At 45.0% G+C, this 17,051-nt stretch overlaps 1 protein-coding gene across 1 annotated transcript in view; it reads right to left on the bottom strand.

Moving 5' to 3' along the window:
• GRIP2 (glutamate receptor interacting protein 2) overlaps positions 1-7,561 on the bottom strand; it is a 504,924-nt gene extending 497,363 nt beyond the window's left edge. The window contains exon 1 of the mRNA XM_050958363.1: positions 7,204-7,561. Coding sequence (XP_050814320.1) covers positions 7,204-7,258 — 55 coding nt within the window. The 5' untranslated portion in view covers positions 7,259-7,561. The remainder of the gene's footprint in view (positions 1-7,203) is intronic.
• Positions 7,562-17,051: the final 9,490 nt, after the last annotated feature.

Raw genomic sequence — 17,051 nt, 5'->3', positions numbered from 1 at the left:
AGAATAAAGAGCAATGGTCTCAAGATGCAGTAGGGGAGGTTTAGTTTGGATATTAGGAAAAACTTTTTCACTAGGAGGGTGGTGAAGCACTGGAATGGGTCACCTAGGGAGGTGGTGGAATCTCCTTCCTTAGAGGTTTTTAAGATCAGGCTTGACCAAGCCCTGGCTGGGATGATTTAGTTGAGGATTGGTCCTGCTTTGAGTAGTGGGTTGGACTAGATGACCTCCTGAAGTCCCTTCCAACCCTGATATTCTATGGTTCTAAGCCCTTTGGAACTGAAGGGCTCTATTCACCCACAAAACAAGTATAATATGAGCAATGAATGGCAGTGCCTGTTTTTCCCACACCAGTGGCCTCTCTACTGAGAACCAGACTTAAAGAACTAAGGCCACAGACAGCCTTCGGGTGGTTTTGTCACTAACATGCTGATCTGAATTTGAAACTCTGAGCTACAAGTGAATGGCACTATGGACAGGACTCTATCCTGTGAGTCATCCTTCTCTCCAAGAGCAGATTTGGATGTCACTAGGTTGCCAGTGAAAATTAGCATTGAACCTCCTCTCGGGCCCATCTGGATATTGGGCCACATCATATAAGCTGCCCACAACTTTGTGGTAATTTGGCATGCTCAGCAGCAGCCTCTCAGAACAAGCCCAGAAATGGAAAAGGCAGGGTGCCAGCAGCTAGAAGCGTGGCATATTTGCAGAGCACCCACGCTAGATTACTGCGATTTCTATTTATAAAAAGGCAACTACTGGGAACTCTCATATAAATTATATCAACCCCCCCCACCATTTCCCACTAACAAAATTCCCCAACCCCACAAAATTCTCAGCCCCATCAAGAAGCCCCTCACTCCCCATAAGCTTTTTCAGAGTTTTACCCTCTTTGCAGCGTGCTCTGAGCGCCAACAGACCCAGGCTATTCCCGAACCCAAGAGCAGGGAGAATAGCTTCCAAAGCTGAAGGACCCCAGCTTCCTCTCTTTGAAACGAAGGTTGAACCAGCTTGAGTATCTCCTCTGATTGCAACTGCCGCAGTATGACACAAGCAGAGTGGAGGTCTCCGAAGTCAGATAGTGCCAAGTCGTTTCAGCCAGCACTATGCCACTGCATGTAGTATTGTGCCAGGATTAACATCTTATCACTACTCATGAAAAGCCTCTTTTCTGGAAAGACCTGAACAACAGCCCGTCCAAGTGAATACAAAATTATAGCCATGTTGGAGAATTCTGTAGCCTTGTTCAAAAAGACAGTTATAAACTATCTTGTTTTTATAGCCATTTTTCAGAATCCCAGGTTTCATCCCTATGAAAGACTTTTCCGTAAGGGTTGACTGTTATGGCAAAGTCAGGGACCAAACACCACACCTGAAACAGGCACAGGGTGACAGAGAGTTGGGGGCGGGGACGGGAGGGGTCCCAGGAAGCGCTTACCCAAAACACACTGATGTCACAGCCGTTTGTCCCTCATTTTAAGTGGTGCTGCATGCACATCAACATTTTAATGAAAGAAAAAGAACCCATCACGGTCTAGTAGGATTTGCTCTGCCTGTCCTATCAGTTTGATGAATGAACATTGTCCTTTATGCATTACTACCACAGACTTAAAGCCATTCTAATTCCCCACCATACGTTGTTGGAGGTCAGAACCTCTATTTGAACATTTTGTTTAAAAGCAGTGGCCTGTATAATTAGTATTGCCAACAAACTGCGGCCCATAAATTTTTAAGCACCATGTGTGCAGCTCTTCATCTCTGGCAAAGATTCACTGTAAAGTTAGGTGCTGGTATCTAGAAATATATTAGAAGACACACTGTTTATACAGACAGCCGTAAAGTCTTTTCAGTCTTTCAGCACCCAAACACTATTTGTACTTACTGCAATCCAGCAGAACTTCTATATTTAAAAGGTGCCAATAAGATATTAAACCACATTGCTATAGATTCAAATGCAGGGATTCTTCAAAGCAAGACACTATGCTAAAACTGCATAGCATCAGCCTGCTATTTAAATGCATTTGTAGTAAAACCTTGCTAATTCTCATTAATAAGTAGGAGATGTATTGTGAGTTACTGAGTTAGGGCCTGATCCTACCCACACTAATTTAAGCAGGTGAATAGTACAACTGATTTCAAGTTAAGCATGTGTGTAAGAGTTTGCAGTATTGGGGTCTTCAGGAGTAAGTGAACAAGCACATTAAAAAATAATGCAAGTTCTTTTCCATTTGTCGGATTCTTTTTATACTTTATTCTGTCTTACAGTCTCATGTACTACATACATTACATATATGTGTGTGTGTATATATATATATATATATATATATACACACACACACACACACAGATGTCATTTTTATGAAGTCCCTCAAAAATCTGTATATTTTCTGATAAGTTAATTGTGAGATTCACAAATTCCCTGGCTTTGACTTACTGGGGCACTGCACTTCGAGATGTTATCATACATAAATAGAATCCCAGTCCTAGGCAGGATCATATCATTTCACAGTTCTGAAAAAAATTGCCATCATTTATGGATATAACTGAGGACAGAATCTGGACTAGATTTTTATAGCACAGCTGCAGCAGCTGAGATCTTCAACATATAGATGCTGTTACATTTCAAATGTAAATTTAAACACTTCCATCAAAATCATTAAAACACCCCTTGTAAACAGTCAAAAACTACTTCCAGGTTCCCACTTACTATGTCAAGTTTAACCCGCTGATATTTAACATAGATTATCCCACTGCAAGGTAAGCAAGTAAAATTTTATCCCATAATTTCATTTTTTCTTTCATTTTACAAATCAAAACACATTATCAAGCATTTCCTCTTCCTGGGCTACATATGCACGGATCTACCATGGGAAACCTCTGCCCACAACCCTAACAATCAGTGTGACCACAAAGCCAATAAAATTACATCGTACACTGCTACAGCTGTTTCCTAGGTAACTAGCATGAAGCCACATAAACTGACTGGATGCAGTGGATGGAAATAAACAGCAGCGACATAATCCTGTAACATTTTTACTTTTCAAGAACAGCTTTAACTTGTTACAAATTTATTCTTTTATCTTCCCCAGTCGATTTGCACGTGAGGAGTCAGTAACTCACTTTAGATTTTATAATCCCCCTGTATTACTACTCATGTGGTATTCCAAGGGGGCGGGGGAGCAGAAATCACCACACTGGGCTTTGTAATGTACAAATTATAGGCCAAACCTTGAAGTCCTTACTCAAACAAAATGTCATTGAAGTCGGTGGGAGTTTATCCACAGTAAAGATTTAATGATTTGGTTCTATATTAGTGACCTACACCTTTATAATCACAGCCTATATTTGTCTCCAGTAGTATATGAATCACATCTAAGGACTGTGTAAGTGTCTAGATATGAAAGTGACAGCATAGGTCAATACAGATATTATATTACTCATACTTGTTATGACAAAAATGTCTTATTCTCTTGTTCAGTATACATGACTTAGTCCTATGTCATTATGGCCACACTCTGCCCTTGGTTGCTTAGAGGTACTGAAATCAATGGGAACTCTCCCTCCCACCCACCCACATGTATGCACAGTCCTGAAATCAGAATGTGGCCTTTATTTTTTCCCCCACTACTGACATGCTGAGAAAACCATGAATAAGGGCCCAGTCCTGCAGTCCTTACTCAAGCTAAATTCCCATTAAGAACTGCAGCATTAGGTAGTTAAATCCTACTTACAAGCATTGTGGGCCATAACCTGCAGTCTTCACACAGGCTTCATTCACAAGCCACTGAAATCAGCAGAATAGTTTTCTCCAGCAGGACTGCAAGAAGTGGCCTGACAACTAACCAGAGATGAGCAGAATGAACATGACCTAGTTTGTTCTGCCGTTCTTGAGTTATCATGATCGTTAGAAATTCAGCGACACATAATATTGCTCCAACCTTTATTAGTTTATAATTTATGTGGTACTATTTGGCAAATAATCCAATATAATAAACTATAATAAGGGAATTATATCTTAATGTGTGATACTGTAATTAAGGACATGATTATAAAGCATGAGTACAAAATGTGTAATTAAGGACATGATTATAAAGCATGCAGATTTGTTTGTGTGGCTGCCTTACCAGGGAATTTCCAACCTTCAAGCCAGATCCTGCAAACAGTCAGCTGAGCAATACTTATGCAATATGGCCTGACCCAAAGCCGCTGAAGTTAATGGGAGTCTTTTCATTGACTTCAATGTGCTTTGGATCTGGCCCGTAATGGTGCTGATGGACCTTTTCATACGAATAAGGAAGTAGTCGCAGGAACTGGTCCTTGACTTGGAAAGAATAAGGCTGTTTACATAGAGAGCATATGTGTTGGGAGTAAGGTAACGTGGAATCTTACTGGCAACATTCAACTTCTTTAAAGTAATTAATGTCAATTCTTCCTCAAAATTAAAAAAAAAACCCAACAATTGTACATACCATGAAACTCTTTTTTGATGGAGAATGAGAACTTATTCATGATCACAGCCATTTTGTGCTTTCTCCTGGGATCAGACATGCCAGACTGTAGCCTTTTTACAGCAAAACGAGTGTATAAAGAAAATACCTGTGGTTGGTTTTCGCTTAAAATATGAATGAATGCCATATTTCAGCACAGCCTGTGTGAATTTTACGTATTTTAACTATGTTACTTAATGCACTTGACCCTTTGAACACCGTTCTCAATAAATGAAGCTCCCACTCTTGTACAGAATGGCTGAAAGTAGCAAGCGATGCCCATTGCAGCAATATGGAGTAACCAAAACGTACCACTCATTTTCATTGACTTAAATATACTCCTTTTCATGACTAGCAGAACATTTACTTTGGAAACTCAGGGCTATGGGCTATGTGCAAAATTTACACACTGAGTGGTGAGCGTGTGTTGCTCTTGCAGTGCTGTTGCTCCTAGTCGTGGTATGGCCGAACTGAAATTGCCACATTTGAACAATCACAAAGCGACAACAGGCAGAGATGATTTGTTCAGAAAAAGGATAACTAGAAAATAATATTAATAGGATGTTTGGAGTTTGGCTTGACCAAAAAAAAAAAAAAATCTGAATAAAATCCTGTTTTCAGGATGCTGTTATACAAGATGAGATGTGAAACTTTCTCTGGAGCTTAGTTATACATTGTACTGTGTCTGTTCAAATATTAATACTACAAAATTTTAACTGGGCCCATATCTGTTTTCCCCATAGAAAAACAGAGTCTTACACTGAAATATGAACAGCTGACTATTTAGCATCGTAAAAAAAGAAAATCTCTGGTAGAAAAGGGATGGAGATCTCTTCCCTGCATGCCCTCACCACTAGTCCATTGCCATACATATAGCTTGTCCTCTACACATCAAACCAGCTTGTCATGCTCCCTATCATGCAAGATTTCTTCTTTCAGATGGTTAATCAGACAGTAGTTAAGTCATAACTTCCAAAGACAAACTGCTCTTGAGCTGTGCAAGGCACTAAGGACAATGTTACAGGGGAATCTGGTAAACAGCCTATAAGAATATGGATAATGTAGTGGCATACTCAGGTAAGAAACCCACTGCAGTGCTGTGTGTCAGAGGAGGGGGGCGGCAAATGAGGGGGAAATCAATTTCAAAGACACAGGAAGGAAGAACCATTAAATATCTGTGAAAGTCATAGAAAGTAATAAAACCAATCATGTTAAAACAGTGCAGCTAGTACTTCAGGAGCTCGGTACTATAAATACTGTTCAAGAATTACTGGCCTCCAAACCTCCACTGGTGCAAGAGCACCCAGATGTATTACTGCAGACCAGTGTTACATAGCACTATATCCCACGGTGACTGCATCAAAGGACTAGTTTGAGGACACTATGGATTTGTTGAAAAAATGCTTTTTAATAGAATAAAATCTCTGATTTTCAGCAGAATTCAAGTTCTCAGTTTACTGAGCCTGGAGTCCAAGTTAAGTGGAAGCAGTAGACTCAAGAGGTTAAAAAACACTATGTTGTTATCTTGAAACAGAGTGCAAGAAAGAGATAAGTAGCATCAGAAAAAAAGACTCACTAAATATATCAGTTAAACTATTCAAACCTGACCCGTCACAAAGCAGGTAACAGTGAAATTTGTTTCTATTACTGGTAACCAACAGGGTTGAAAAGTCTGATTTTTGCATTACTCACTTGGTGCAACTGTAATGCTTTAAATCATTCTTGAGCCCTGCTTGGCATTGCAACACAACTCACTGCTAACCATCTGTAGCAAAGCAGCTGAGGGGCAGCATTGAAAGGAGAAGCTGCAAAGGCAACCAGAAAAGGAATTCCTGCTCATCTCTGACCCTAAAAGCTTGTCTCAGGTTAACTCCCTGAAACTACTGTCATGGGATTGAGACAGAATTATACTCCATTTCTGACATAGGTACTGTCCTCAACACTATCATCCCCATTCATACATACTCCCCATGAACCAAAATAAACTGGCATGTAAGATTTTAAACATTCTTTAAGTTGCCACCTTGTGAGAGTTTCCTTCCAACTTTTATGAGCTGCAGATCCAACATTAATTTAACATCACACTGTAGAACATAACTCCCAGATGCTGGGAGTAATAGTATGAAAGATATTATGAGCAGTAGTAAGCTTGCAGGACCGCAGTGAAATTCACAAGACCCACATCGCTGTTTGAAGTTAAGCACTGAGAATAATTGCCATTTGGAAGCAGCAGCAGCTTTAGAAAGTTACATGCAAGATGCTGCATGCTACTCGACTGCCAAAAATAAATATTCAATTTCCCCTCTTTCATATCGTCTCCCAACACTCAACACACAAGTAAAAGAACACCACCTCCAATCTTACACCCAGCATGACGGCTGGAGGACAGAGGTGCTGCTTTAAAGTTTATTGGCATTTGGTGTATTTCACCCCCTCAGCCAGAGCATCGGACATCTGATTTATGCTGCTGTTCCTGGCAAACAGGTAACCACCAAACAGGGCTCAAAGTGATTTGTATTTGGGGAGGGGGGGAATCACTACCAGAACCATTGTAAACACGCAGTTCAAACAGGGGCCTCAAAAGAGAGGCTGCATTTTCAAGCATCCCTCCAGAGACAAAGAAACAGACACACACACACCCCTTCCAACCTCATGAAAAACTCCAAGGCAGTTTCTCAATGCAGTGTAATATCCCCCTTGCTTCTGTAGCCAGCCTTACCTTCCTCCTGCATTCTCTGCAGACACAGGGTCAGATTCTTCCTCCAGCCTGGCATCCCGGCACCGGAGCAACCTGCGGAGGAGGCGAGGGGGCTTTTTTCTTCCTTCTTCGGCAAGTCTGGACAGGGCCCCCGCCCCCACTCCAGAAGTGCTGTGGGTACAGCGCAGCGAGACCGAGGGCTTTACAAGGCTAGACATTGATGTGCGATGTGCTCCATCAGTGCTTGTGCAGGAACAAGGATGGGGAGGGGGGGTAGCAAATGAAAACACCTCGCCGTGCCGCTGGCTAGTGCTGCTTCAGACGATCCTCTCCTGGCCCGTGGCATGGGACTGGGGCTCTGCTGAGGCTTGTTACTGCCCTTAGTGTAGCCACGGGAGCTGCAGTTCCCAGCGTGGGGGTGGGGATCGTACTAAGTGGCAGGAGAAGCCAGGGGGGCGCCACGATAGCGAATTTCCTTCCTCCCTTAGCGAAGCCTTTGGCCAGGGGAGCGCAAGCAGCGTGCTGCTAAGGGGCCCCCGGAGTGGCTGCCCTGCGGGGAGATCCTAGCTGCGTGCCGCCCTGGCTGCGATTCCCGGCAGGGGTGCCCGAGGTAGTACAGTCCGGCTCCAGGCTGTATCCGAGTCACTCCGTTTCCCACAGCTGGGCAGGTAAGAGCAGCCGGATGAGCCTTTCCCCCGGGGTTGGGCGTGATTTTCTTCTGGCCCGTGCGGGGGGGGGGCGTTAATTTGGGGAGCCCTGTGCATCGCAGGAGGGTGCACCCCGAAGAATTCCAAAGGGAGCCGGGGCAGGGAGGAGGCGACAAAGAGCGCTTTGGTCTGTCCGTGGGAAGCGCATGGACCATTTGTGTCTAAACGGGAGCTGCGACTGAGGGCCCGAAACCGCGATACTGAGACTGATTACACCAGGCGCCGCTCGCACGATGATAGGGAGCGATGCCTCTGAGTTTTGCCTTTGATCACTGTATCATCGCCTGGTTTGTTTGGCAACGGAGAGAGGGAGAAAAGACACGCAGCCACCCACTCTGCTGAGCACAAATGAGCCTGCTGCCGCCTCAAAGCCCCGTGGCAGGTGTGTGTCATCAAGTCCTAGAAGATCGCACGTTGCGGATTATTCAGCCCCCGCCAGATTCCAGAGGTGTCAGACCAAAAACCCTATCACACGCTATTTTAATTAGGTGTTTTCTCTCTGCTCAAGCCATTTCAATGGACACTTTCAGTTTGCAATCTAATCTATCTGAATAACTCTACTTAAAGGAACTACACCTGCTTCTTAGTTCTTTCCTGCTAATTGTCCTGGTTTTACCTCCACATTTTCTTATTTTTTTCCATTATTTTCTCTCCCCCAGTGCAGTGTGAAACCCCACATAAATAATGGAGGACTGTCTATTTTACCATGTGTTATCAAATGCACAATGTAAACAGATCTTTTAAAGGAAAATATTTTTCTGTTCTCTTTTTCTCTAAGCTGAGGCATTACTTGTAACAATGGTAGCTTAAAAATCAATCAGACTGATTTTAAGTTGATGGTGTCCCTTTAAAAATTGTTTAACATTTACATTTTATGATGAAAACCTGAGACCAAGAGAAATATTTGCATGAGTAATTAATATAATTGATTTTGAGCATAAGCATTTCCTGGAATGTCTGAAACTCAAACCCTGAAAGTGAAACTGTCTCTAAACAAAAAGTGAAACGTCGATTTCAGTTCAAGCTGAGCGAAATTCAAAGAGCAAATGAGGAGCACAAAGAGGGACCAGTAAATAGGACTGTAAAAGTTCTTTCACCTCATAAACTAAGAAGTTATTAGTAACGTAGGGAAAGAAGTTTGATAAATAACTAAATTGAATGTATCCCTTTAATCTGACATGTTGTGTGTGTTTTTACCACAAAGATGTGATTGTAGCACAAATAGGCATAAACAAGTTAGCACAGGAAACAATAGTAGCGAAGATGTAGTGACACAGGCTAGCAACCCAAGCATGAGCCCATCAGGGATCCTGGGTACATATTCTTGTTGCTAGCCTATGTCACCATGTCTTTACTCTTATTGTTACCTCTGTTAGCTTAATTAAAGTCAGTCCAGCTGTGCCTACCTGTGCTACAGTAACACCTTCACTTTGGAGTGAAGACACATCCAAAAATGGTCTCTAAAGCCCTGATTCTGCACCTATGTCCCAATCCTGCTAACATGCCTGTATGTTACATGCAACATGTACTGTTGCAAAAAAAGCAAACGTGATTCTGGGATGCATTAACAGGTGTGTTGTAAACAAGACACGAGAAGTCATTCTTCCGCTTTACTCTGCGCTGGTTAGGCCTCAACTGGAGTATTGTGTCCAGTTCTGGGCACCGCATTTCAAGAAAGATGTGGAGAAATTGGAGAGGGTCCAGAGAAGAGCAACAAGAATGATTAAAGGTCTTGAGAACATGACCTATGAAGGAAGGCTGAAGGAATTGGGTTTGTTTAGTTTGGAAAAGAGAAGACTGAGAGGGGACATGACAGCAGTTTTCAGGTATCTAAAAGGGTGTCATCAGGAGGAGGGAGAAAACTTGTTCACCTTAGCCTCCAATGATAGAACAAGAAGCAATGGGCTTAAACTGCAGCAAGGGAGATTTAGGTTGGACATTAGGAAAAAGTTCCTGACTGTCAGGGTAGTTAAAGACTGGAATAGATTGCCTAGGGAAGTTGTGGAATCTCTATCTCTGGAGATATTTAAGAGTAGGTTAGATAAATGTCTATTAGGGATGGTCTAGACAGTATTTGGTCCTGCCGTGAGGGCAGGGGACTGGACTCAATGACCTGTCGAGGTCCCTTCCAGTCCTAGAGTCTATGAGTAACACTTTGCTCATGTGCGTAGGACTACATATTTGAAACTGCTTATGTAAAGTTGCATGACTTGGACCAAAGTTTACAATGTATTTTTCCAATTGTAATGACTATTCACAAGTATTTAAAAAATCTGGGGGTGCTTGCAAACTATCTCTGATTTTTTTTTTAAGGATACCAGAGTTTTGTTCATTCTTGAACATGCAGTTAAAAAGGAGACATTTATTGCATATGCCATGATCATGTTTTTAAATTTCCTGAGGGCAACATTTCTTATAGTGATTGACAGGCTTTTTGTTCTTTGTCAGGCCTTTTACAGGCACTGGTAGGCCTTCATGTATATCTCTGCCTTCATGGTGGTAGCTATTTTAATGTGTGTCATGGCAGTTGTAACCTTATAAGATTATGGACCAGATTCTCGCTCAGACCCCAGAAGGTGGGGTGCAGTAGATCAGCCAGTTTGTGTTACAGAGAGCTGTCCCTCTGGCCCACTTTGGATGGTTGGGACAGCCGCATCACTATAGGGACACAGTAACCTAGGGTGTCTGTCTATTGCAGCTTAGCTGGGGGGAGGCAGGAAAAAGAAATTGCAGTTTTGTTTTCCCTTTGGGTAAGAAAGGGAAAAGAGAACATAAGAACAGCCATACTGGGTCAGACCAAAGATCCATCTAACCTAGTATCTTGTCTTCTGACAGTGACTAATGCCAGAGGGAAAGAACAGAACAGGTAATCATCAGGTGATCTAAGTCTGCAGCTAGGAGACCCATGATTGCTGCTGAGGTAGCAGTAACTTCTCCCAGCATCTTTGGGTTAGATCTCAGAATGTTTACAATGTGTAGCATCAGGGGTGAAAGTAACTTAAAGGACTTGCTGGTACTCAGGAATCCTGAGGAGCAGTGTGGCCTCCACCAGAAGAGGCAGCCTTTAAATCAGGATTTAAGGGGCCCAGGGCTGGGGCTGTGGTAGCAGCAGCTGGAAGCCCTTTAAATCACCTCTGAGCTCCCAGCTGCAAAGGTGGCTGGGAGCCCTGGGGTTTGGGAGCAATTTAAATGGGGCAATTTAAAGGGCCCAGGGCTCCAGCTGCCACTACCCTCCAAGGCCCTTTAAATCATTTCTGGAGCTCTGCTGCCGGAGCCCTGGGGCAGCGGTGGCAGGGCTCCAGTGGCTATTTAATGGGCCCAGGGTGGTAGAGGCAGCAGGAGCCCAAACCCTTTCAATAGCCACCAGAGCCCTGCTGCCACTACCCCAGGGGTTTGGCAGGCTCTGGGGGCCCTTTAAATTGTACCCAGAGCCCTGGGGTAGTGGCAGTGGGGCTCCAGCAGCAATTTAAAGGGCCCCGGGGCGGTAGCAGCTGCAGGAGCCCTGGGCTCTTTAAATTGCCACCCAAGCCCTGCAGCCACTACCCCAGGGCTATGGCAGCAATTTAAAGGACCGTGGGCTCCAGCCCTTTAAATTTCTGCCTCAGGAAGCCAGTCCACCCTGGTATGGTGCACCAGCTCTTGCCAGCAGGGGTGGTAGGTTTGTAGAAATTTTTATGATGCCCAGAACCTGCCCCTGCCTAAACTCTGCCCCCCAAACTCCACCCCCCACCTGCCCAAGACTCTGGGATGGAGTATGGGTGAGGAAGGAGGTCTGGGGTGCAGGCCCTGGGCTGGGGCAGAGCACTGGGGTGCAGGAAGGATGCAGGGTGCAGGCTCTGGGAGGTAGTTCGGGGATGGGAGGGAATGTGAAGGGAGGGGGTGCAGGTACTGGGAGGGAGTTTGGGGATAAGAGGGTGTGGAGGGAGGGGGTGCAGGGATGAGTGCTGTGGGGTGAGGCTGGGGGTGGATTTGGGATGTGCTGGGGATGAGGAGTTTGGGGTGTGGGAGGGGACTCAGGGCTGAGGCAGAGGGTTAGGGTGCAGGGGAATGAGGGCTCTGGCTGGGGCTGGAGATGAGGGGTTTGGGGTATTGGAGAGGCTCAGGGCTAGGACAGAGGGTTGGAGTGTGGAGGGGATGAGGGCTCTGGCTGGGGGTGTGGGCTCTGGGGTGGGGATGAGTTTGGGGTGCAGGCAGGCTGCCCTGGGACTGGAGCCAGAGAGAAGGACTCCCCCCAGCCCTCTCCCTGCTGGCAGCAGCGAGAGCTGGGTTAGGGACCCCCTTCTCGCCTCGCAGCAGCACAGTCAGCCCCCCAGTCACTGAATGAGCTCCTAGGGCCCCTCTCAGGTCCAGGAATCCCCCTTGCCTCCCCCGTGGTGGGTGCCATGCCGGGGGAGGCTGCTATCACGTGTGCCTCCTCCCCGCTGCTGCCCCTCGCTGTAGCCTCATTGGGGCTGCCCCTTGCCCAGCATGGGGCAAGAGCAGTGACTGCAGGCAGATGGGTTGCTGTACTGGTGGAGGGTCCCACTGGAAAATGAAAGGATCCTAGGGGGAAAGGCAGCCTGCCTTGGCAGTCGTGGAGGGGGGCACTAGGACCCTGTGGCAGCAGTTAATGCAGGCAGGCAGCATGGAGCTGCAGGGGACAGGGAGAGACAAACACTCTGCTCAGGGACCCAGGGAGGTGCATGGGGGCAGCAAAGGTGGGGTCAGGGGGGAGACCCAGCCCTGAACATTTGTGGAGCCGGGCTCGGACCCTCAGGATTGCTGGAGCCAGGAGAAGGAGTCAGAGAGGGAGAGAATGCTCCATTTTCTTGCCTGTAGTTACTGCACCTTTTCTTACCGATCCTCCGTACTGGCCCGTACCGGCTTACTTTCACCTCTGTGTAGTGTAGAAGCCAATTGTTTTAAGGGCAACATAAGGTGGATGGATAACATAGCCCACCGCCAAACTGATTAGCAACATTCCTCTGCATTCTTGTGAAACGTGAAGGACTTTCACACACAGACACTTTAATCCCCCTGCCCCCTTAAGGAACCAGTGCTGCAGCTACCATCCCCTGGCTGAAAAGGATTCCTTTTGAATGTCACACCTGTATTGGCCAGAGGAGCGGGTGGTGGTGAAAACAAAACTGTCCCCCTCTTTTCAAAGAAGAGTGACATCATCAGTTCCTGCAGACTTAGGCCTTGATCCTGCAAACATTTAAGCACCTGCTTAATTTTACTCACATGAGTAATCCTATTGTATTCAATAGGACTACTCACATGTCTAAAGTTAAGGACCTGCGTAAATGGTTGCGGGACTGAGGCAGTAAGCAGTCAAGCCCAGAAACTGCACTCAAGTTCTCAACATAGTGGTGCAGTGAACCACCACTAACATTGCTCCCTTTGCCAGTAATTTCTAACTCCTGGAGCTATCCCAACCGGGAAATATATCTAGATGCTGGCAACTGAAGATATACTTTAGAAAATCAGCTAATACAGTCGGTAGGCAAAGGTGTGCAGCTTGCCTCTTTTTCACTGTAGCCAGCTCTAAGGGACATTTCATGATGAAAATCAGCTGGTAGCAACAGCACCGCTCTCTCTCAAGCTCTGGCACATCCACTAGTGGCAGCCCAGCAGCGAAGATTACAGAGGATAGGGTGGTTATGTTGAAACACAGAGGATGAGAGGGAGGGGTACATTTCTTGTCTGACCTGCTGCTGGAGGAATAGCTAGACTGCAACCCCAATACAGTAAACTCCTGTTTATCCAATGTACTGGGGGAGAGTGGAAACTTTTGGCTAACCAGGCCTTCGGAGCATGGAAGGGCTGTAGCCTAACATAGTGTGACAAAGGAACATGCTGTGGATTCAGATAATTAGAGCCCTACAAATTTTGCATCTTCATCCAGTCTGTGATCTGCAACAATGATCCACAGATTTGCAGCGCTTTAAGTATAAAATTTGGATCCGCGTGCAGCCGTGATCTGCAAAAATGGTCTTTGGGTATCCACATCTGTGAGTTCTACAGATAACTAGGATTTTTGGATAAAGGATTCAGATAACTGGAATTATACTGTAGTGATGAATCCCCCTCGTCACCAGCTGGAAATCTGACATGCAGAAATCTCTTGGAAAAACAATTCTCTGTAGTTTTGGTGCAAAAGTATGTGATAACTTGCAGAGCTACAGTAAATCAGAATTCTTTAGCTGAATTTGATCAGTGAACATCACCCTAACTTGCAGAAAGTTTGTGATGCACACCAAATGTACTAGCTGACAACAAAAAGATTAGACAGACCCTTATCAAGCCAAAATAAATGCTAATGAAGGAGACAATGTTTTCTAGTAGTTAAAACATGGAAGTGGAGTTCTGGACTGTGGTGTTATATTCTGGCTCCACTACTGACCAAGACAAGTCCCTTGACCTTTTGGTGCCTTAGTCTCTCCATCTGTTAATTGGGTACAATACTCAAATTCCTCACAGGGCTGTTGTGAGGCTTATTCAGCATTTATGGGCTGCTCAAAAATATTCACAGGAAAGGTATAGAATTATTAGGAAAGGATTTTCAGAAATGGTCCATGGTGGCCCAAATCCTCTGCTCCCTCTGAAGTCAATGAGAGTTTTCAGAAGTGTGCTGTTTGAACATGTGCGAACATGAAGATGACAAGTGTCTACCTTTTAAAACAGCTGAGTGCCAAGGAAATAAATACAGATACAATAAGCAGAGTATTAGCTGAAAATATCACCTTATGAGTTTTACAATTGTATGTGCTATAGTCATTACAATTAAAGTACCAATGCTACTAGGCTGGGATTTTCAGACGCAGCCTATGTGAGTGTAACACTGTTCCCTTGAAATCAATGAGTCAGTGCTTGAATAGGAAACTGCTACCTATTGAGCCACTAACATTTTTGCTGCATTCTGGCTTTTCCTCAAAAAAATCTTCCCTCTGAGTCAGTACTGAATCAGTGCCCCAGCCTGGTGGTAGAAGGTTCTATCCTTTCGCTGGCAACCACCACCAACTGATTTTTCAGGCAAATGGAAATTGAGAAGTGCTGATTGGATACATCTCCTGAGCTGTGTTCTGCCCACATGGCCTCTAGAATCAGTGCTGCATTTTCAGAATACCCAGCTGAAGGAATAAGGTCGGCTTGGATACTGCGATGATACTGATATGAGCCTAACAGGGGACATTGACTTGTAAGTGCACACTACAGCTGGGTACAACGTACTGCAAGGGTTGTTGTCAAACAAATGATTTCTCCTGGATGACATGCACTGGGACCTGGTGACTAGTTCATGTCAGTGGCTGATGGTACTGAATATGTCCTCGTGTGTCTTCACGCTTGCCTAGTGCTCCCCTCCTTGCTAAAAGGAGGACCCAGGCAGACTGCAAGACACAGCACAAAAGCCCGGAAGTCCTCATAGTGGTACGAGCTGTTTTGCTGACAGTTATAGCCAAGTTCATGGCGCTGAGGCTGAGAGAAGGACACAATCTAAGATAGGTAGTTATGCTGCTTGAATAGGGGGGAAACGAAGCTGATGATCAGTTTGGTTCAATATCACAGCTGCTCGAGTGGAGTGGGTTGTTGAACTCACAGGGGCTGAAGCTAGTGATGGAGGAAACATCAACGCTCCATTTCAGCTAAGCTCCATGGTGTTCGGCTTGGGGGATAACAACCCAATCTCATTTGAAAAATTCTAGTGAAAATCTCACTAGAGGAGAGGCTCAGTCAGGTGAGGCTTCTCGTGCTGCTTGTTTCATTTGGGCAAGAAATGTATTTCTAGAGCCCCAGCTGTGTGCTAGTTGCTTTAAAGACAAATAGGTGCATAAGGGCCTGGCCCTGCAGAGCTTACAGTCTAAATGGCAAGGACAGTGGGGCTGGGATATGGCAAACCGCAAGTGATTAAGAGGTGAAGTTGATTATAAGCATTGCAGCGTGCACACAGCAGCATTTTACAGGTGTAATGGAGGAGAGAACTTGGCCCAATGCAGTTTAAGACAGAACTCAAGGGGTTTTACAGCCCCTTTCAGAAGTTCTGTTCCATGCCCTATGCATGAGGTTAGTGATGACAGTAGTGTTTGCATGTCATCATAAGAGGTCTTCCAAGCAATAAGAATGGAGCTCATTAGAGGGGTCCTCACTTCATCAGCCTGTGAAGAGTGGGAGCTGAGCTGCCGGCACCCGAGAAAGGCAGTGGAGTGAGAGCTCCCCCCACTGTCCCCCTTTAACCTCTGACCATGTGGGTTGAGAGTTTACTTCTGCAATGCTTCTTTATTTGTAATGAAAGAGGTGCTGGGGCTCAAGCAATTTTTTTTTTAAAAAACACACTTTCATAAATGACTCAAAAAGCCCAGAGATGCCGGGGCTCAGCCCTGGCACAAATTAAACAGTACCCTTCTGTCCTAAATTTTGAACCTGCAAGGACCTTCACCCCCACACTGAGCTCCATGAGAAAGAAAGAAAGAATTGGTGATATACCAGTCTCCTAGAACTTTAAGTTACCTTGAAAGGTTATTGAGTCCAGCCCCGTTGCCTTCAATAGCAGGACTAATTTTTGCCCCAGATCCCTAAGTGGCCCACTCAAAGATTGAGCTCACAACCCTGGGTTTAGCAGGCCAATGCTCAAACCACTGAGCTATCCCTCCCCTTGTTTGCTTGACTGTTTGATCCAAACTTAGTGGTTGGTGATGCATTCTTCCTACCCCCTCTCCTTGACTTGTTTTAAATAAGTACTTTTTGCTATTCCCTCCAAGCAAACTTCCCTGTCCTCTAAGCCATGTTACCCCACCCTTGATGGAGTTCCTGGACAGCCCTTCTGGGAAATGGGAGGGACTGCTGAGGCAACAACCCAAGGTGCATTTCATTTTGGAGCAGGCTTAGATATCTATATGTGGAGGCTTTACCTTACTCAGTGAGCTGCTGCCATACAACAGTTAGAAACGACGCCAGCACAATGTTACTAGCTTAGTTTTGTTTAATTCTGCAGAAAGGAAACATACTTGGATAATTATTTCCAGACTCATTCTCTCTCACTACTGGACTTAATTTCATTCATTCAGTTTATTTTTTTCTTTCACTAAAAGTTCTTGCAGGGCAAACAGTGTTTTGTAAATACATCAAGGGAAAAACAACATTTACATAGGGCCATCTCTGGTCATGGGTTTTGATGCAAACTTC

The sequence above is a fragment of the Gopherus flavomarginatus genome, chromosome 6 (assembly GCF_025201925.1).
Source record: "Gopherus flavomarginatus isolate rGopFla2 chromosome 6, rGopFla2.mat.asm, whole genome shotgun sequence".
NCBI classification, from domain to species: Eukaryota; Metazoa; Chordata; order Testudines; family Testudinidae; genus Gopherus; species Gopherus flavomarginatus.
This window is presented reverse-complemented; position numbering and strand designations above follow the sequence as displayed.